This window comes from Podarcis raffonei, chromosome 13, assembly GCF_027172205.1.
Source record: "Podarcis raffonei isolate rPodRaf1 chromosome 13, rPodRaf1.pri, whole genome shotgun sequence".
In the NCBI taxonomy this organism is placed as follows: Eukaryota; Metazoa; Chordata; class Lepidosauria; order Squamata; family Lacertidae; genus Podarcis; species Podarcis raffonei.
Genome location: NC_070614.1, coordinates 36960308 through 36981915, shown reverse-complemented (window position 1 = coordinate 36981915; position 21608 = coordinate 36960308). Strand labels below are relative to the sequence as shown.

At 44.3% G+C, this 21608-nt stretch overlaps 2 protein-coding genes across 11 annotated transcripts in view; one reads left to right on the top strand and one right to left on the bottom strand.

The window, feature by feature from the left end:
- The first annotated feature begins 716 nt into the window (after positions 1–716).
- On the top strand, positions 717–14334 carry LOC128400687 (immunoglobulin superfamily member 1-like). Its single transcript, XM_053363100.1, has 8 exons — positions 717–1066; positions 1195–1230; positions 2755–3045; positions 4509–4814; positions 5801–6091; positions 7221–7325; positions 9984–10021; positions 11790–14334. The coding sequence occupies exons 1-8, from the start codon at positions 901–903 to the stop codon at positions 11946–11948; spliced, it is 1392 nt and encodes a 463-aa protein (XP_053219075.1). The 5' UTR covers positions 717–900; the 3' UTR covers positions 11949–14334.
- Positions 13871–21608, bottom strand: part of KMT5C (lysine methyltransferase 5C) — a 20095-nt gene continuing 12357 nt past the window's right edge. For all 10 annotated transcript variants that reach the window (XM_053363097.1, XM_053363090.1, XM_053363096.1 and 7 more), the window contains 2 exons: positions 21052–21236; positions 13871–19479 (listed from right to left, as the gene is read on the bottom strand). In XM_053363097.1, coding sequence (XP_053219072.1) covers positions 18638–19479; positions 21052–21236 — 1027 coding nt within the window. In that variant the 3' untranslated portion in view covers positions 13871–18637. The remainder of the gene's footprint in view (positions 19480–21051; positions 21237–21608) is intronic.

The window sequence follows — 21608 nt, the reverse complement described above, 5'->3', positions numbered from 1 at the left end:
CCTGAAGCTGAGGCTCCAATACTTTGGCCACCTCATGAGAAGGGAAGACTCCCTGGAAAAGACCCTGATGTTGGGAAAGATGGAGGGCACAAGGAGAAGGGGACGACAGAGGACGAGATGGTTGGACAGTGTTCTCGAAGCTACCAGTATGAGTTTGACCAAACTGCGGGAGGCAGTGGAAGACAGGAGTGCCTGGCGTGCTCTGCTCCATGGGGTCACAAAGAGTTGGACACAACTAAATGACTAAGCAACAACAAAATATTTCATAGTCTATGCTTTGTATCTATCCATATCGTCCGTAGTAGTTGTTACATTACAAGTGAGATTAAAATCCTGCTAATGTTTTCATCTGCTTACAGATGTGGTCTCCTAAATAAATTATAAACTTCTCCCATTCTTTCTTGAATTTCTTGTCTTCTTGGTCTCAGAGTTTTCCGGTCAGTTTTGCCATTTCAGCCTAGGCTAACAGCTTAGTTTGCCATTCCTTCTTTCTGTCTCTGGGCTAGTAGCATCCATGCTGCTGTTGTCGCATACATAAAGAGACTTTTATGTTCCTTTGGAATGTTGGTACCTATAATTCGTAACAGAAAGGCTTCTGGTGATATAGTTAACCTCTGAGAACGCAGCTAAGGATAGCTCAGTTGGTAGACCACAAGACTCTTATTCTCAGGGTTGTGGGTTTGAGCCCCACCTTGGGCAAAAAAAAACCCCAAACAAACTCCTACATTGCAGGGGGTTGGACTAGATGACCCGTGTGGCCCTTTCCAATATTGCAAGTATATATGAAAGCACATGATCTCCTGCAAGCTGATTTTGCAAAATATGACTGCAGCATAGTAGGGAAAAAGGGAAGTGGCTTGCGAGGCACTTCCAGCACTGCTCAGCTGTGCATCGCAGAGTATGTGCACATCAAAGGGAAGAACAGTGTTGCAGAGCCATGTTGCAGCCTCCCTCCAAGATCTTCATTCCGGGGACAGCACACATCTTGGGGGACACAGGACACTGGACCACAGGGCTAGGTGCTCCTTCATCATCATGAGGCTCCCTTTCAACATCCTCTTTATCGGTTGGTATCTCAGATGAAAGGGTGAAGGGACTGAGGGTTGTGCAATGGCCGGGTGGAGGGACCAGAGACCCAGTTGTGGTTCCTGCTGCTCAGCTACATTGCCGCTAATGCAATCATCTCCTTTCCAGGATTCCTGCTGGCTGGACAGTGGCAGATCTCTGGGGGTGAGTCTCTTCGGGTGATAAATATGAACATGGGGCCAGGGGGAGATGGATGGGGACAGAATGGGAGCTAACTGCAATGATTTCCCCCAACCAAATCTGACTTCCTAACATCTGCATTATAACCACAGAGGCCTACCAAATGTTCTCTGATCTATACAAATATAAAAGGTACAGGAACATACCACCCCTATTTCTCTCTCTCTCTCTCTTTTGGTCAAAATGTATATTTACTGATTTTTCAATTAGGTTTTTTTTAAAAAAAATTATTTGATTATACAAAACATAAAATTGTAACAATCCAAATGCATTTTGATATACTGTACAGTGGAATCTCGGTTGTCGAACGCTTCAGAAGTTGAACGTTTCAGCTTTCAAACGACAACCTGGAAGTGAATGGTTCCATTTTCGAACATGCCTCAGAAGTCAAACAGCTTCCAAGGCATGTTTCTCCCATTTTTTCAATGGATTTTTCCAACTGGCAATTGCGCGTTTTGGAAGTCGGACGGTCTTCCAGAACGGATTACCTTTGGCTACTCTGAATCTCCAGACTTCTCCCCACCCGCTCCACGGGTCCCATTGTCAACATTTACAACTGCATATTATTTCATAATCTATATTTTATATCAATCCATATTATCCATGGTATGAACCCCATCCCTATTTCTTTGCCTTTAGACAATCTACACACAAAATGCAATTCCCCCAGTGTAACCTTAGACTGAACAACTAGACATGATGGCTACATTCTCCCTGCACGGCCAGAGGCAGGATACCTCTGAAGAACAGTTGCTAAGAATCTCAAGTATGGAGAATGCTCTGCTGCTCTCAGTCCTGCTCTTGGGCTTCCCAAGACACCTGGTTGGCCCCTGGGCGAACTTGCATGACAAAGCTCGAGTAGTTGCAGTAGAAGAGAGTGCCTTCTACCAACTCATTCTGATAGGCCAATGAGGCGGCCATTACAGAGGACAGTCCTCTCTTTGAAAAGCCGTCCAAGTTCAGTTTTGAAAACCATAAGAAAGGAAAGCAGGAGGGGGTCTTGAAGTTGCCCACCCACCATGAGCAGCTGAACAGTGGAATGAGCAGACACACAGCTCACCTGACCAGTCTTCCCCACTAGGGTGAAGATAATGCATTTTCATTGAAAAATTAGTAATTACTGTTGTACCTTAGTTCTCTAATGGAATCTGTTCCGGAAGTCCGTTCAACTTCCGAAAACGTTCAAAAACGGAGGCGTGGCTTCTGATTGGCTGCAAGAGCTTCCTGCGCTCAGTCGGAAGCTGCGCTGGACATTCAGCTTCCAAAAAACCTTTGCAAACCAGAATACAGTACTCACTTCCAGGTTTGCGGCATTCGGGAGCAAAAACGTTCGAGTCACAAGGCATTTGAGAAGTAAGGTACGACTATATTTATAAAGGTGGATCTTTACATACAAATTAGCATGTGGTAAAATCAGGGCCTTCTTTTGTCTTCCTCTTTGGTGATCCATCTTCCAAATCTCACCTTTGTTCTCCTGTTTTGGTCCAGGACAAACTTACCCTAAACCTTCCATCTCAGCGGTTTACACAACTGTGGTCAGTCTTGGGGGAAAGATCATTTTACAGTGTGCAAGTGATTACCGTCAAAATGCAATCTACTATCTTCACAAAGATCCACTAATTCTTTATTCAGCATATTGGAATAGTGAGTGGGGTGCAGCTGTATTTCAGATTGCCAATGCAAGAGTTTCAGATGGCGGAACCTATACGTGTAGCTATTGCTTAAGTTATGATCGACGGTGCTCAAATCGTAGTGATCCTGTCCAAGTCTTCATAAAAGGTAAGAGCCTGGCTTAGCCTTTTTATGCTATTTTCACAACTGACATGTAAGGGGAGGGAAGAGAGAGAGACATTATGCTGGCCATCAGGCAATGGGTTTTTGCACCTGCCTTTTCCCTCCCTCCAGGCGTAGCAGCCTTTTCCAGATCATGGCTTTAAGAACAGCAGAAGCAGCTGGGAAGAGAGAACTATCTGACTTAAACAGCTATCTGACTTTTAGAAGATAACTGAAGGCCGCCTTGTTTTGGGAAGTTTTTAACGTTTGATGTTTTAATGTGTTTTTAATATCCTGTTGGGAGCTGCCCAGAATGGCTCGGGAAACCTATAAACATATAAAAAATATGTTGTTGTTGTTATCAAGAGTTCTCCACAAGTACTAGATATTGCCATAAATTCAACAGAAATGCCATAAATTCAACAAAATTTCTTAACCAGTGCTTTTCTTTGAAGGGGCAAAAAGGTGCCAGTACTGCGTGCCCTTAAGTACCTCCAGGAAAAAGCACTGAGAGTCTTAAATAAAAATTGCAATCACACAGTTAGATACACATTACACATAACACCGGTCCTGAGAGATGTACATTGGCTCCCTACGTTTCCGAACACAATTCAAAGTGTTGGTGCTGACCTTTAAAGCCCTAAACGGCCTCGGTCCTGTATACCTGAAGGAGCGTCTCCACCCCCATCGTTCAGCCCGGACACTGAGATCCAGCGCCGAGGGCCTTCTGGCGGTTCCCTCATTGTGAGAAGTGAGGTTACAGGGAACCAGACAGAGAGCCTTCTCGGTAGTGGTGCCCACCCTGTGGAACGCCCTCCCTTCAGATGTGAAGGAAATAAGCAGCTATCTTCTTTTTAAAAGACATCTGAAGGCAGCCCTGTTTAAGGAAGTTTTTAATATTTAATGCTGTATTGTTTTTAACACTTGATTGGAAGCCACCCAGAGTGGCTGGGGAAACTCAGCCAGATGGGCGGGGTATAAATAAATTATTATTATTATTATTATTATTATTATTATTATTATTATTATTATACACATGATATTCAGTGTAGATGCAGATAAGACCAATGATCCCAAATACTTGGTTCTTAACTCTTTCTACAGCGTTCATTGATATAGGCAACAGAAATGTACAGTAACTCAGCTTATAAGATTTCCTGGATCTGCCACACTGAACTGCAGCAAACAGTAACTCTTCTCAGGAACCCGTCTCCCGCCTAGCCTGGCCAATGATGGGTGCTGTAGGCGTGTGGAAGGTGCCAGGGCACCCATCTCTAAACGGAAGTTGTAAACAAAAAACTTAGAAGCATCAAGTTCTTATGAACATTTACCCTCCGATCCATCCTCGGGATTTTGCATTCTCCCAGAACATGCAAACCTCTCCCATATGACAGACTGTTGCCTGGGACTGATTTGAGAAGGCTGAACTGCATCTTTGAAATCTCACCCTTGTTCTCTTCCATGTGCAGGACAGCTGCATCCCAAGCCTTCCATCACAGTGAATTCAGTTGAAACGCTTGCCAAAAAGGGGAATGTCAAAATCAGCTGCAAGGCAGAAGACAACTTACCAAGACTGTTCTCTTTGTACATACAAGTGGGTGCAAATAGACAGCAGGGAAAACTGACAGAGAAAACAGCAAGGAAGGAGGCTGTGTTTGCCTTTGACAATGCCCAAGAATTCCAAGGGGGTCTCTACCAATGTAGATACTGCAACAGAACAGCCTTCGTTGAACTGTGCTCAGATTTCAGTGACAGCCGACGCATCAACAGAATAAGTAAGGTTCAAAATACATCCTCCTATTGTCACAAAAGGGTCTGAAATGGGAGTGTTCTGCATTTTCAACATCTGTACATCCAGTGGAGAATTTGCATAGAATCAAATATTCCAAATTGGCTGGGATTGAAGGAGGGAGTGTGGTGTGCATGGCTCTTGGAAACTTCTGAAGAAAGCTGCAGGAAGGTGTTTGTAGAAGTTGTAGTGTTAAAACGGAAAGGGGTCAAATCATTGCAAGAGGTATTGAAATTTTGGGAGGTTGGATAGTTACAATGGAATGGTCTTGGTGGTGGGGTGCACATTTTTATTCTTATTTATTTATTTTTATTACTTTGGATAGATGATAGATGATGATAGATAGATAGATAGATAGATGATAGATAGATAGATAGATAGATAGATAGATAGATAGATAGATAGATGATAGATAGATAGATAGATATAGATAGATAGATAGATAGATAGATAGATTAGATAGATAGATAGATGATAGATAGATATAGATGCAGACTAGGAAGGAACTTTTGTCCTTCCAGATGTTACTGGGCCCTAGCAAGTGTAGCCAATGGCATGTAGGTCCGTAACATCTGGAGGGCCAATAATTCTCTACAACTGCTCTAGACATTTTTAACTAAAGACAAAACAGTAGCAGTCCCTATGTACCACCATTTTTTCATAAGCAAAGAGCCATTCTAAGCATTTTTTAATTATGTGTTAAAAGTCAGTTTGTTTGTTTGTTTGTTTGTTTGTTTGTTTGTTTGTTTGCTAAATTTATATACTGCCCTATACCCAGAGGTCTCAGGGCGGTTCACAGAAAAAAATCACAATATATTAAATCAAAATAAAGACAGTAACCCAAATAACCCCCACCTACCCCCCAAAAGAGCCACATTTTAAAAGGGCATAGTTCTAGTTAGTGACGTGCAGGGGAAGAATATCACGCCACTTTCCTCCATACCATTCTCACAGTGTTTTATTTGCACCCAGATCCCAGCCTGTCCAAACCCTCCATCAAAGTGCTACCCGACGAACATATTTCCCCAGGACAGAATATCACCATCGAGTGCCAGGGGCCAGAAAAGGGTCTGAACTTCTCCCTCTACAAATCCGGGGAACTGATAACATCGCAGGTGACGGAGTCAGAGAGAAACAGAGCCGAGTTCCCTTTCTTCAACGTGGGGTTGGAAGACGAAGGAAACTACACCTGCCAATATCACCGACGGGGAAATCCCTTTGCCTGGTCAGAGACAAGTAATGCCACGGAGCTGGTTGTAAGAGGTGAGAAGATTGGTTGGGTACTTGTCTCTCCCCTGCCGTCCAAGTCTCGCTCCCTGTTGTGGAGGAGGCAGGAGCTTCAGGGGGCCTGAGACTCACACTGCAGGGAGGAGGGAACCAGCTTCTTAGGTGGCACCACTTCTCTAAAAGCAGGATCAGAAATGAAACGGGATTGCATTCGAAAGGGCATATTATCGTTTGCATCCCATGTTAGTTGCACAGAGTGTCCCAGCTTGACCCGGAGAAAGACTCTCAGGGCCTTGCTCTGCCTGAGAAGTTGGAAAGAGATAGCCAAACAAAGTTGATTGTCAGATTCCTGGTCCTTTTGGCTCAGTACTGGTGAGCAGCACGGCCATGGATGATGGGAGCTGGAATCAAATGTACGAAGTTGGGGGAGGCTTGTGGCAGCACAGGTGAAACTCGGAAAATCAGAATATCAATAATATAATAATAATATTAAGAATCTCAGAAAATTACTGTGATGGATTGGCCAGCAAACTTGCCTGATGCAAAAGGGGCCCAAACCAAGTACTGAGTACATATGCATGCTTCTACTTCTCAGAGGTCCAATATTGCTCTATTTGCAATCCTTATTTTGCTGATTTCATTTAATATTCTAATTTTCTGAGATTGTTAATTTGGGGTCTTCATCAGCTATACGCCATGATCATCACAAATATAACAAATAAAGGCTTGACATATCTCGCTTTGCATGTCACGAGTCTTATCTCATATATTAGTTTCACCTTTTAAGTTGAATTACTGAAATAAACAAACTTTTCCATGATATTCTAATTTTCCGAGTTTCCCCTGTAGATGAGGGGTCAGCAACACGGGGCCTGCAGTATCCCTTCCCACCCTCCATTGAAATTAGGCTTCCAAAAGCTGTGTCCAGTAGAATAGGTTGCAGTGTGTGCTTGGTTGTGAGTTGCCCGTGCCAGTTTCTCTGATTTGTGCCCAAAAAGGTTGGTGACCCCTGCATGGGTTGGACTAGATGTCCCACAGGACCCATTCCAACCCTGCAATTCTATGATTCTATGACAGCAGGTTTGTTTCAGCTTCTGACACGGCCTGCAGGTGCTAAGTTAAAACATCCGCAGTGCTGGCACTCAAGACATGAATTATTTTGCAGATATGCCTGAGAAATCCAAGACAATAATATGGGCCAGCATTGCAGCAGGCCTTCTCCTTCTCCTACTCCTGCTTATCTTTGTACTGTACAGGAAAAGAAGAAAAGGTGAGTGGAACTCTGAATGCAGGAAATTTTTGCTACCTTGAGTTGCACATCAGTGTTGTGTGTTTTTGGCCCCAAATAAAAGAAAGAAGAGTCTTCTTTAAAGGGGGGATGTCGTTATACCTGCAAATAAAGTTTAAATGTGAAATTTTAATTATAGAGCTTTTACAGCACTTGCCTTACAGTGCAAAGTGCAATCCTGCGCACGTTTAAACTGAAACAAAACTAAGTAACCATTCGGTCATTACTAGAATAGTCAATTCTAAAGGTTTAACTCATTTGAAATGAAGCCAACCTGTTGCAAAGATTAATCCTATACATGCTTCCTCATAAATGTAAAACTTGCCCTCTCTTGCCAAATTGTGCACTTTCAACTCATGGTGAAAGCAGCTGTTAGCCAACATGCCATTCTGTGACATCCTTCTCACTAATCTAAATGAAAGAAGGGAGACAGGAGGCCACTGCCCCCCAGTGCCCGGAAGGCTGAAATACAGAAAGTGTGAATGTGTGGAGGCTAAGCTGTAATATGTAACTGAGTTTTTCTACTAAGCAACAGTCCTTCCCTACTCAAAGTTATTTTACTGGCACATCAGTAAATTTTTTCAAGTCTTTGTAACTCAATAGCATACACTTCCCTTACATTATTGAGATTCAAGTCAGATTTCAGCATGATAGATCAGAATGCTTAATGATACGTGCTTCCTGGGTATAGTCACCTGAAGAAAGTTTAATTGCAAACTTTGACTTTAATAGTTGACTGGCATTGAATCCATTCCTGTTGCCCAAATAGATTTATATTGTACCCATGCATTATATGACTTGGCTTTTATTTATTTATTTATAGTTTTTGTTAATTTTTTAATGAAACAAATTCATTTCTAGAAATGGAAAATTGCTGCAAGGAAATATAGCTGTGGGATTTATTTTTCCATGGGAGGCGGGGCGGATTACCTTCCATTTCATAAAATTTCTAGCATTCCTCACTGGTAATCTTGGAGAGTAATTATGGCCCAAGAAGCTCCCTCCAATAATAATAATAATAATAATAATAATAATAATAATAATAATAATAATAAATTTTATTTATATCCCGCCCTCCCCAGCCGAAGCCGGGCTCAGGGCGGCTAACAACAATAAAACAGTACAAAAGTACAGCACAAACAACACTCTAAAATCATTCATTATAAAATTAATTAAATTCAAGCCACTGGCCACCATTGGGCCAGAGCTCCGCGAAGATTGCCGAAGGAGGGAGTCAGGCTGTGCCCTGGCCAAAGGCCTGACGGAACAGCTCTGTCTTGCAGGCCCTGCGGAAAGATGTTAAGTCCCGCAGGGCCCTAGTCTCTTGTGACAGAGTGTTCCACCAGGTTGGAGCCACAGCCGAAAAAGCCCTGGCTCTAGTTGAGGCCAGCCTAACTTCTCTGTGGCCTGGGACCTTCAAGATGTTTTTATTTGAAGACCGTAAGTTTCTCTGTGGGGCATACCAGGAGAGGCGGTCCCGTAGGTACGAGGGTCCTAGGCCGTATAGGGCTTTAAAGGTTAAAACCAGCAATTTAAACCTGATCCTGTACTCCACCGGGAGCCAGTGCAGCTGGTATAGCACCGGGTGAATGTGATCTCGCAGCGAAGACCCCGTAAGGAGTCTCGCTGCAGCATTCTGCACCCGCTGGAGTTTCTGGGTCAGTCTCAAGGGCAGCCCCACGTAGAGCGAGTTACAATAATCCAGTCTGGAGGTGACCGTCACGTGGATCACAGTGGCTAGGACAGGGGGAGAGAGGTAAGGAGCCAACTGCTTAGCTTGGCGGAGATGGAAAAATGCCGCCTTTGTTATAGCTGCAATCTGCGCCTCCATGGAGAGGGAGGTATCGAAGATTACACCCAAACTCTTAACGGACGGTGCTGGCACTAATTGCGCCCCCGCAAGAGATAGGAGTTGCCCCCCCAATCCCATATCGTCCCGTCCCAGCCAGAGGACCTCTGTCTTCGAAGGATTTAGTTTCAACCGGCTCCCACGTAACCATCCAGCCACAGCTTCCAAACATCTGGTCAGTGTGTCTGGGGCCGAGTCAGGATGGCCATCCATCAACAGATAGAGTTGGGTGTCATCAGCATACTGATGGCAACCCAGCCCAAAACTCCGGACAAGCTGGGCGAGGGGGCGCATAAAGATGTTGAAAAGCATCAGGGAGAGTATCGCACCCTGTGGCACTCCACACAACAAGGAGTGGTGCGATAACAGTTCCCTCCCAAGCACCACCCTCTGTCCCCGACCAGAGAGAAACGAGCGCAGCCATTGAAGGACTGTGCCCTGGATCCCCACGTCGGCAAGGCGGTGGTCCAGGAGTTCGTGATCGACCATGTCGAAGGCTGCTGACAGATCTAGAAGAATCAGCAGCCCCGACCCGCCTCGATCCAGCTGTGTACGAAGATCATCCGTTAGGGCAACCAGAGCCGTCTCGGTCCCATGACTGGAATGGATCCAGAGCCGATGTTTCATCCAGAAACCCACCAAGCTGTTCAGCAACCTCTCTCTCAATCACCTTACCCAGGAAGTTTAACAGGAAGTTTAACATTTTGGGGAACGGGCGGGGAATGATCAGCATTGCTTGTTCTAATTTGAAATCGACAAGGCAGATAATTTCATAATTATCTGATCTACAGGTTCCACTGCCAATGAAATGCCTCAAATAATGAACACGGTAAGAAAAATTCCTATGACCAAACACCTTTATCATGATTGTGAACTTCCTGTTAAATCCCAACTCTATTATTAGAAAAGCGTATGTCTCCATTTTTTATATATAGTATTTAGAAATATTTTAATAGCCCATGTTTCGTGGCCAAGCAATGCCAGGGTACAGTAAAAACATCAGTATCCTATGTGGGAAAGGGCTATTGTGCTCATACTGCTTGTGGGCATTTGATGGGCAACTGGGGGAAGCAGGATGCTAGACTAGATGGACTTTTGGTCTGATTCAGCAGAGCTGTCACATTCTTAATCAGCGCTAACCTATCCTTCTTACTGGGGATGAAATAGACATGGGAAACACCTTCTGCAGCCTCTAGCCTTCCAGTTATTTTGAACTACAACTCCCACAGACCCCAGTCAACATAGCCAATATCTGGTTGATGGGAGTTGTAGTTCAAAGCATTTGGAGGACAGGCTGTAGAAGGCATAGCTGTCAACTTACAGATTTGAAAATAAGGGACCAGCAGCCTTGAAAATAAGGGACCAGCAGCCAAAATAAGGGACCTGCAGCCTCACCTGTTCCAGGCACTCCAGTCTTCCTGTCCTCCTGCAGTCTGGTCAAACTCATGCTGGTAGCTTCGAGAACACTGTCCAACCAACTTTGTAACCAGAGGTTCAACTGAATAGAATCTGAATCACATGCACCACAAGGCCTATGCAGCCTCAACTTAAGATGGCTCCCTGGCCTGGCTTTGCACTGCAGAGTTTGCAGCAGCACGTGCAACAAAATGGCGTCCAGCATTCAACCCCCCCCCAGCTTACATTAACTAGCCACACACAAGGCATGCAAGCTCTACCCCCCAGTCGTTCTTAGACTTCTTATTGGGTGACCAACATAGTTGGAGCCTCCCTCCTCCCTGGCCGGCAGGGAGGGAGGGAGAGGAGCTGCTTCCTTTGAAATTTAAGGGACATCATTTAAGGGACATTTAAGGGACATCCATCAATAAGGGACAGCAGCGGGACATGGCGCTGGAATAAGGGACTGTTCCTTCAAATAAGGGACGCTTGACAGCTATGGTAGAAGGCTGGACTCGTGTCTCACTCAGCATGATTCCTAATATTAAATTTCAAAGCTGTCTTTGTGGCTGTGCTCAATCTACTATGCATTTTGGAAAGTAGTTTGTCTGCCTGCGCTCTATGCATTCAGACACCCCTTGAGGTATCACTGCCAAACTGGGCATGACAGTTCCTCAGCCGGAGGAATTAGTTTTCAACAACACTGAGATACCAGGCACAAAGCAGGACTGAACCCTCTTGTTCCAGGTGTGGGTGGGAGGGAGAAAGGAGGTGCAGTGTTTCATTCCCACATCCCCCTTCTTAAAAACCTAAACATTCGCCCCTCCTACATATTGATTCAGGGCTAGATTTGGATCAGGTTGGGGCCTCTACACAGCCTTAAAACTAACAAATTATATTGTCCATTTAAAAATCTTTGGTTTGTTTCTAAGAATTCCCTGGCAATGCCAGGCACTTTCCCCTAGTAAATAAATAATGGTCAGTGGCACGGAGTCTCTTGTAACTTAATCTACGATTACATCACGGATATGCAATGGGTCCCTTTTTTGATGCTGCCTGACTCCAACCTCTGACAGCCCTAAGCACCATGGACAATAGTCAGGATGATGGAAGTTGTAGTCCAGCATGATGTGGAGGGGCACAGATCATCGACCCCTGGATTGCTAGCTTAATCTCTTCTCTTTTTTTGACCAACCCTGTAGGCCCCAGAACCTTACCGAGAAGCAGACCCTGCTGAAGTCTCCTACGCTGTATTGAACCACAACTCACTAAGGACCAAGCGAGCAGCTCCTCCTGCCAGTGTCCCCCAACCTTGTGTCTATGCAACACTGGCCCATGACAAAGTCAGGGAGGGTCGGTAGGCAAGACTTTACAGAGATGCTGCATATGCCCCGAGTTCTGGGGTCAAACATGTTAAGGCTGCTTCATGTGTACAAGCACTGCTTATTTTATCCACACAATCACAAATGTGGATGTCAGGTGTCATGGGGAGCTAGCCAGTGGTCAAAAGCTGTGACATCTGTTACAGTGGTCGGAGAATGTTTTTTGACTCTGCAATTTTGACTTTATGCTCTATCCCGGGAATGTAACCCACGTGTTAGTTGAGAGTCGACTGTATTACATATGTATATGTTATTTAAAAGCAGAGAAAGATCCACATATGGGTGTTGGGCTGAGAGAAAGAGCCTACAGCAGCTGGACTCCATTCCAGTTCCCCACAAATTCCATTTAAAGTGAACCCCCACCTTTTTCATAGCCAAATTAACACACAAAAATGGAATTCCGCTTATCCAGACTGAATCAGAGCCACAAGATACATGGTAGTTATTGTGTCTCATAAGTATGGACTATTTCTTTCTTATACAAATAAAAAAGTGCTTAACTTAGTGTGTTTTTGTTGTAGTTTAGGTAGCATCCAATATAAAATGCCTGCCTTGTCATTTTCCCAATCACATATTGTGTGGTTACAAATTTCAGTCGTTAACAAAAAAAATCACAAGATGCTTTGGTGCAGAAGAAAGACCTCTTCTCTGGCAGCAGATGTACTTTTGTACATGAAACAAAGAAAAGCTAAACAGTTTTTCAAATGGTCCAACGACACCCTCTACTGGACTACTCTGGGATAACAGGGCTGTTTGTATTACAGGTGCGCATTTTATTTAAAACCTGAAAGCTGAAAAGGCATCAGAAATATTTGCATTGTTATGAGTTTGTGAGTGCCAGACAGCTTATAATCTCTGGATCCAGCAAGTGTTAGAATTGAATCAAGCCTCCTGAACTCCTGGATCCAGCAAGTGTTAAAATATAAGCCATGCTAGGAGTGGACTAGGTTTCTATTTATTTACTTACCTATGTCAAAGATTTATGTTTCACTTTTCAACTGCAGCGCTCAAAGAAGCTCATATCAAATGTAAATATGGTGTCTGCAAACCAAGCATTTAAAAAACAGAACTATCCCAAACAATGCAAAAGGCAGCATCTGACATTGTCTTCCCCTCCCTCTCCTCCTTGCATCAGGAGAGTTGGCGGTAAATAGCCAAATGGAGGGGACAGTTCAGATGCTGCAAGCAACTACCTCTCTCGACTCTGCTATTCCTAACTTGAAATGACAGTTCCTATGACCTGGGACTAAGAAGTCATCAAGGACTGCTTCATATAGCAGCCTTAGTTGCCAAAAGAAACTGTTGCTCACAGCTGAGCTAGGCAGGCGAAGATACTTCCTTGGCTGCACATAGAACAATCATATACCTATAAACTAGGGAAAAGTCCAAGCTTTTAGAGTCCAAGCTTCTTAGAATTTTACGGAGTAATGATGCAAGTGGTGAGATGACTGGTAATTTATTTTAAGATGCTTTTCTCATTTCCATTTTTATCTTTTCCCCCTCTTTCATTTGAATGCAGAAGAGTCTGGTGCTGTTGGGCTTGTAACCAGCGTACCGTTGCCCGCAAACTGAAAGGTGCTTAAGAGTTACAGGGTTTTCTGGAAGTAGGGAAGTAGTACGCCAAGCCTGCTAGTTCTTGCCATTCAAACTCAGTTTACTGGGTCCATTTTCTTGGTTTTTTTAAAAGCATTTATTGATCTTCCATTGATCAACCAGTCCATTTTTTAGAAAAGCATTTATTTATTTTACCCTTGGAGAATGCCAGGCTTAAGACAAATGAACCATGCCTTTTGAAATGATCCAATACTCTGCAAACAACTGTTAACAGCAAATGCAACTACAATCTCCTCTTGCAAATGACCTGCTCATGCACTAAGTGCCACATCACCAAGACAGAGGAATAGCTTTAAAAGACTTTATTCCAATCAAGTATTTTAAAAAGTATTACGCTCCCCTAATACACACATACACACACCATGAAAAATACAAAACCACAAGCTTCTGCCTTCACGCCCCTACAGGATACCGGCCTGATCACGGGGATAGGAACTACCCTGAGGCCTCAAGCTTCCCACTCCTGGAGTCAAGAGCACCCTCCAACCACCCTCTCCAATATAGCACTATTAAAAAGGCCCCCTTCCTCCCCCACCCACTCCCAATTCCTAAGCCAGGACTGTACATGTTCCACCATCATCCTGCACATGCCAAATCTGAGACTGGGTGCAAGCCAAGCTGAACTCTTCCATGGAAGTTTCTAGCCCTTAAGGCTGTGATGACAGGTTTGAAAGTATGTGAAGTATCAAAAACCAGAAAGGTGGAGTGGGTGGGAGGGAGCCTATTCAAAATTTCCAGTGACCGTACACAGTCCAGACCAACAAAACAGAAACAAAGTAACAGTAGGAAAACGGGATCTTCACAATTTATACAGGTTCAGAGTTTGGTTTATGTTGGCCTAGATATTTGTTTTATTGCAAAGTACATACAGCCCTGTTGAATACACTCCAGCATCTTCTTTCCTGTGAAAATAAAAAAAATCCAGACTTGCCCAAGTTCATTATAAAAAACTCTAATGCTAAAGTAAACGAACAAGTGCTGGAAAAGCCCTAAAAAGCATTGGGGAAATTAGGAGGCAGGTAGAGCAGCGACATATGCTTCACTTTAGTTGCTGTATACTATGGCATGAGTAATCCATTCCCTTATAAATGAGATTTTGAGCTGGAGTTAGCAGCCACAAGAGTTAAGTTCTATAAATGACACACTGCAGTTCAAAACTGCAAATATTGGAGCAGATGGTGATATTCTAAAGCCCTCCACCCCACTACTCCCTGAGGAACCCGGCCATCCAGAGACCTTTCCCAGTGCCTAGCTTGTTTATTTATTAAATTTATATACTGCCCTTCATCAAAAGATTTCAGGGCAGTTCACACAGTTTATTCATCCTCCATTCCTGGCAAGGGTCAAGGTGCCTTGACACCTCCCTGAGCACAATTTTAGGGGAGGTGGGGTCTTCTTTTGAAAAGACGACAGATTGGCTCCAGGCCAAAAGCATGTGTTATAAACCTTACAGAGGATGGAAGAAGCAATGCTAACATACAAGGGTGTGTCGGGGTGTGTGTGGAGAGCGAAGTATGCAGAGGCAGAATGACAAGGGCTGGCTATGACAAAGTTTTTTATGGGAATGAGACAGAGAAGCTGTTTAAGATGGGATGCAAGAGTCAAAGAAAACTGGGTTCACCACTCTGAGGTTTAAAGGCAAGCAACCCTCCACCCATGTGAAAGCCATGGAGAAAAGACTCAACAGACACAGGACTGAAAGCAAAGAAGATCAGAGACAGAGCCTAAAGGGATGACTTGATGCTCCCCCTCTCAAAGCGAGGTAGCTTAAAGAGTAAATCCACCTTAAAAGATGGGTAAACACGAGGCACCAACAGGTGAAGACTGAGCCCCAGCCTGTCCTTCAACAGGAGCATTCAGTGTCCTGGCTAGCAACATCCACCCTTCCCACCCCAAACCTTTCCCTAACACAAAGCCCTTGATCATCTCACCCCCTTCGGTTCTCTTTCCCCACCCCACCCCACCTCACCCCACCCCAGCAGTACTACCTGTGCACTAATCCGCTACTATTAACAAACATGGAACAACACAAACTGACAAGAGTAGCAGACAGGGAAAGAAGCATGGGCGCTCCCAGCAGCAAGGGCCAAAATCAGCTGCAGGGGGCAGGAAAAAAGATCACCTTTTAGCACAAACAGTGATATACAAGTGAAAATGCACACCTCGTAATATTCCTCAATATTATTACTGTAAATGTTTGGTAGTTTGTTCTGATGAAGCATACTCTTTCTCCAAACATGAAGATTACTATCTCATAGTAACGTGAAAATTTGGGTCAAGACTATTGGCACAGAATCACATATCAGCACAAAATGAGCACCATAAACCACATAACTTGCACCACAAGTCACTGTACCTAAACAATTAAGGATAAGGATAAGGATGATGATAATAATTTATTAGCTGCCCATCTGACTGAGTTGCCTTCAGATGTCTCCTAAAAGTCAGATAGTTGTTTATTTCCTTGACATTTAACAGGAGGGCGTTCCACAGGGTGGGCGTGACTACTGAGAAGGCAGGTAGTTACTGGGATTGTTTGTCCACAACAAACAAAACTGGTATTAAACAACTAGAGAAGTTATGGGGGGAAATGTCTGAAATATGTATTAACATACATAAAGTGAACTGGAGAGAGCAGGAAAAGATGTGCAATTTCAGCTGTATATCAACTGTTTTAATGAGCAACACACTATCAGTGTGCTTTGACAGACCGACACTTTTCAGCTATACTTTGTATATACATATGTGAAGTTCAAGTTGAGTGGAATAGAGAATGTGCACAAAGGCAACTTTGCAGATTAATATGAATGATGGCGGAAACAGCTCAAATTACCAGCATAAAGAGGGTATATGAAAGAGAGTGTTGTTTATGTTACCTAGTTGTGCAAGTTTCTCTTATGTTTTTGTTTATTTAACAAAACTACCATGCCTTCACATGAATATGCAGTTGCAAGCATCTACCAACATTCTCCACAACACAGATAATGGACTCCCTCTCAGATCCATTAATGAAAATGCTCATGACTGAAAGTCTGTGGATTTTCAGCCTTTTCGTTGTGAAGGAAAATACCCTTCTCCACAGCTAAGTCCTCACACTCACACAACCAAGTTCAAAATATTATCCCTGCACTATAAATACAATTTCCTTATTGTGACAGAATGAGCAGCTACAGCTCCTTCTAGCTGCAGTTGTGCTTTTGAAACTCTTACCTACAAATGCCTAAATATCACTTTTTAAGAAAAAAATCAGTACTGGTACTTGGCAGAACTATTAAAAACAGAAGGTCTGGATTATAATATATATCCAACACAGATACCAAGCAAAACTCTAGAAGCAGCTCTAAAAACAGATTTCTCTGTTTCAGAGCTCAAAAACTCATCCAGAAGACAGATGCTATCCACAGAAGGAACTCTCACCAAATTAAAAGGATTTACTCCCAAGTGTGCATAGAATTGCAGCCTTAAACAGCAGTGACTCACAGATGCACACCTGTCTCTTTCAGAAGCTATATGGAGAAGGCATTAAGACTGAAATGCACCAAGTTGGAAACAAAACTGACATAGAAGGGAGAAAAGAGAAAGTTAAAGCAGGTCCTGCTGATTCCTGGCTATGGATTTTCCAAAGTCAACACCATAAATCTCACTATGAAAATGGTTGCAAAATGAAGCAAGCATTCTCCAAAAAAGACTGGCTGCAATACAGCCCACCTGTTGGCTTCTCATCTTCAGCTAATCTTCAACTAGATTTCTAAGTACCCCGCTGAACGTAGCTCAGAAAGAGGCTGGAAATCCCAAGAACTGCCAGACAGGACCACAGGTCAAAAATGCAGACAATCTATTTACTGTACTGCAATGACATTTGAACAGAACCCAACCACTACTAGATGAGTAAGAACCATTTATCCAGTCCAAGCCAGCACCTCACAGAAGGAAGGTCCTTTATCACAATGCCCCTGAGCCAAAGAATCCTCTGATCAGAGCTAGGAAAGTTCAATTATTTCATTCTCTACCACTTGACTACAGTGTGAAATATTTGCATAAAATTATCAAACTCACTGGTATTCTTAAAAAACCATTTAACCTCAGCCATATCTAAGTATAAAAACATGAATACCTTAAAGGTCAGTAACAGTGTAAAAAGCCCAAGTACACATTCAATGAAAAGCCCCAGCAGGGAGAAGAGACAAGACAGACCTAATACAAAAGTAGCTTTAAAAACTAGAAAATTGGATATCTTGTAACAGTAGGCACCTAAAAAGCAGTTTGGGGGAGGGGGGTAGAAAGTGAGAAAGAGGAGAGAAGAAAGAGTAATTCCCTAGATAAACTTGTTTAAGCAAAGAGCAGTCATCAGGCTAAATGGGCTGAATAGGCATGGGTTGCATGCGCATGTGCACTTCTGGTTGCTGGTTTTCTTACAAAGAGGCTTCCCTGATTAGATGTAGGCTTCCTTTACCCGCCAGTCATTTCACTCTCACCAGCCTCACAACCTCCTTAGGGGCAACAAACAGCAAAAGCACCATGTGTGTCTGTAGTTCCATGGTTGAACTGCTACAAACTAGAGCATTGGGATACCTGGAGTCAAAAGGTGAAAGGAGCCTGGGAGAAAGCAAGCGGAGTTCCACGGTAAGATGACAGGGAGAGTCAATCCCAGACATCCATGCAGCCTGCTATATGGCTTAAGTTTCAGGGGTAATGGATCAAGGTTTGGCCTGGTTGTGGAGGGTGCTTCTAAAAAGGAAAGTGAGAGTACAAGTGTGATGGAGGGAGCACCCCGGAAAGAGGAAAAACGGAAAGTAAATCTGCTTTAGAACGAGAGGAAATGGAACACAGGATGGTGTTGTTAGCACCGATATATCCTTGAGCCCTTTGTGAGCATCACAACAGAACAAAAGCGATGGCTTCTCACCCCCATACAAGGTGATTGGGACAAAGATGAAAAAGTCAACAGATGCTTTCAGGCAAATTCTGGTTGGTGGGTTTTGCCCTGGCTTATCAAGGATCAAGCTTCTGCAAGCAGCTGAGGGAGCCTTTGCAGGACCTGGAGACCAGCCAGATCAAGATAACTCCTCACAGGAGTTGGAGGCCACTTCAAGGTTGATGGAGCCGTGGCTTACGACCAGTCGAAACCGCTTGGGTGGCACAAAAGGGGGAAAGGAAACAATTTGCTTTGGGGGATGCTGCTCCTCTGTCGGCTCCTCCTTTCCCTTGTCTGGAGGGGGCTGCTGCCAGTACTGCCTGCCTCTAAAGAGGGGGGTCTCCAAGCGGACATGAGCATACTGGGAAAGTTTGGGGTCTACTGCTGATAGTGAGACTTGGGGTTTGGGCAAATCCCAAGTTTGGCGTCGGGTCATGCTCCTTGTTCTGCATAAGACCTGGCCGGAGGAGGAAGAGCCTGTAGAGCCAAGGATCTCTTGGTCCCCTGAGTATAGTTCCCCAAATCCTGAGCCACGAGACCCCATGATCTCAGCGGGGTTCTTCACATCTCCTGTGTAGTGCTCCTCAGCCCCCTGGCTAAGCTCCCCGTTGCTGCTATGTGGTTCTCTCTCACCAATCCCACGCACCGCTTCTCTGCGCAAGCCTTCCCAGTGCAGGGGAACTCTCTTGCCAAGATTCACCACCAAGTCGCTCTGGTCTGCCCAGCTCGGGCTCTCAGATCTATTGTACGTCCTTGTGAAGAAGAAGCTTTGCTGGGTCTCAAAGTGGCTGCTCTTCCTGCGCGAAGAGCGGCGGAGATGTGATGCAGGGAACATGGAAGGAGGGCAGCGTTGCAGATGCACCAGTGGCTGCTTACTGAGCTTGCAGCTACGTGCTGTGCAGCCCAAGCAGTTGTGCAGGGGGATACATAAAGGCTTTAGTATCCTCAGGTACCAACGAAAGGCGGATCTGCGGAGAGCAGCTGGAGGAAGAGAAGGGAGGTCAGCCCTAAGAGCAATGCTCCCCACCACACCATCCATCCCAAGCTGTAACCTATTTAAGCAGTGGTGCCACTGGACCCTTTGCCTGAAGAGAAAAGTACCTTTAAGAGTTAAATTGGACACCTCAGTAGAGGTGATGCTGCAAGTCATATGCACAGTACATGGGTTTGGGCAATACAATACCATCAGCTATCATTACAATAGGGGCCCCCTCTGGAAATGTGACCACTAATTAAAACTAGCTGAAGAGTGAGTGTCACCACTTGTCTCTGCAAAACAAAATCCATGAATTGCAGTTGCTCTGAAACTCTTGTTTTTGAGGGTATATAAACTCTAGGCTTCACAGATACTTCTGGTACTACATGGTCACCTTGACTTGCTGAAATCACTCTTGCTGCCTGCCAGGGTCTGACTGTTATCTCCCCATGCTTTTCCTTTGCTGCCTCCCAGGTTCCCTATTTGGTGCAGCTGCTCAATGCTTTTTCAAGTCTCTCCTGGTTCCTGCTTCTTTGGATCCCTGCTTGCTGAAGTAGAGATTCTGGTGCCAGCTGCTCAGAAGTCCCTTTTCAGGGTTCTGGCTTGTCTGTTTGTCCCTTTATTTCCTACCTAATCCAGGAGCTATATGCCCCAGTTCCACTTCTTCAGGATTGTCTACCAAGGCTGGGAAATTTATTTCTTGCTACATATACTATAATCTGGAGATCTTTCCTCTACAAAATGTAGCCTCCACATTTGCTCCCTCTTCCTATCTTCAGTGCTGTGTGTGACTGTTTTAGAAGCCACCTCCTGGTACTCCCTGCCCAGTTATGCATTACTGAGACCTGCTCTGACAAGTGGGCCCAGAGAGAAAGAGCAGGCTAGTGCACCTCCAGTTTCTCACTCCTCCTCTTACACCCTGTATCCTTGCTCCTTCTTGTATGTATGTCATGTGTGTGTGTTAGCTTAGTCATGAATACTTAGCTAATTCTCCCAAACCAAAAAAAATGTGTATATTGTTGCTGAGCTATTCCCCACTGCCAAAATATACACATCATTAGCTGTTCCCCATTGAAGTGTTGCAACTGTATATTTTGATTCTCCGTGTGTGTGTGTGTGTGTGTGTGTGTGTGTGTATATGTGTGTGTGTGTGTGTGTACACACACACACACACACACACACACAAAGCACCCCATTTAAAAAACCTGTGTGAATGTTTAGTTGCTGGGTAAATCTACTAAGATGCATTATTGCCACTGTCTAAAGGCCCTAATTCATGAGACTCACAGAACGTGTGGATGTGAAACATGTGTCTACCAAAGAAGATTTATTAACACCACTTCAACTCAGGGGAAAGCGCTACTCTTTTTCCTCACCACACAGCTCACTGTAATAGCACTAGAGTAATTTTTCTTGTGCTGAATTTGATGAGGCATGGGAGGGAGAAAATGGGTGCAAACTAGCAGGCTCATCTCTTTTGCAAGGCTACATTGAGCAGATGCTCAAGCCACATGTTACCTTACAGAACTGCAACCCACAAAATCTTGTTTCAGCAAGTCAACCCTTATACATCTCACCATGTATTTTTGCTTTCCTGCGCCGGGCCTTGCATCCCACTTTCACACTGAGTCGGGCCAGCTTGTATGACGGACGTTTCCACCGCTGTAGACGGCCATCTGTCTCTCTGAGCAGATAGTTATCATTGATTGAGGTAGATTGTGGAGGTGTTTGATTCAGGAGGCGGTAGGCTCCTTCCCCCTTCCTGAAAGAGGAAACAGTTGATAAATGGGTGAGGTGTGTAACTGCACAATAATGGAGCTCTGCATTTACTAAGCAGTTCACTCTGGCTTGTATGTATGTGTATAAATGTACACCCACACCCTTGAAGCCTGGTTTTACAAGAAAACCAACAATAAGAGAAAATCAAGACATAGCAGCCATTATAGGCTTTTATGGAAGGAGGAAGGAAAAAGGGACAGGAGACAAATGAGATCATTCACTGATCTCCTGTGGAAGAGTATGTATAATATCCTCCCCCAATCCTTAGGTGCTGCTGTTGCTCTTTAAAAGGTTATGTGACGGCCCAGGAGGAAATAGCTGCCATCCAAACTGTGCTACCTAGCAACCAACCCCA

Coding starts and splice junctions, on each gene's coding strand:
- LOC128400687 (XM_053363100.1), top strand. CDS start 901: ATGTGCACATCAAAGGGAAGAACAGTGTTGCAGAGCCATGTTGCAGCC. Junction 3,046..4,508: donor TGTCCAAGTCTTCATAAAAG/GTAAGAGCCTGG, acceptor TTCCATGTGCAG/GACAGCTGCATCCCAAGCCT. Junction 4,815..5,800: donor CCGACGCATCAACAGAATAA/GTAAGGTTCAAA, acceptor ATTTGCACCCAG/ATCCCAGCCTGTCCAAACCC.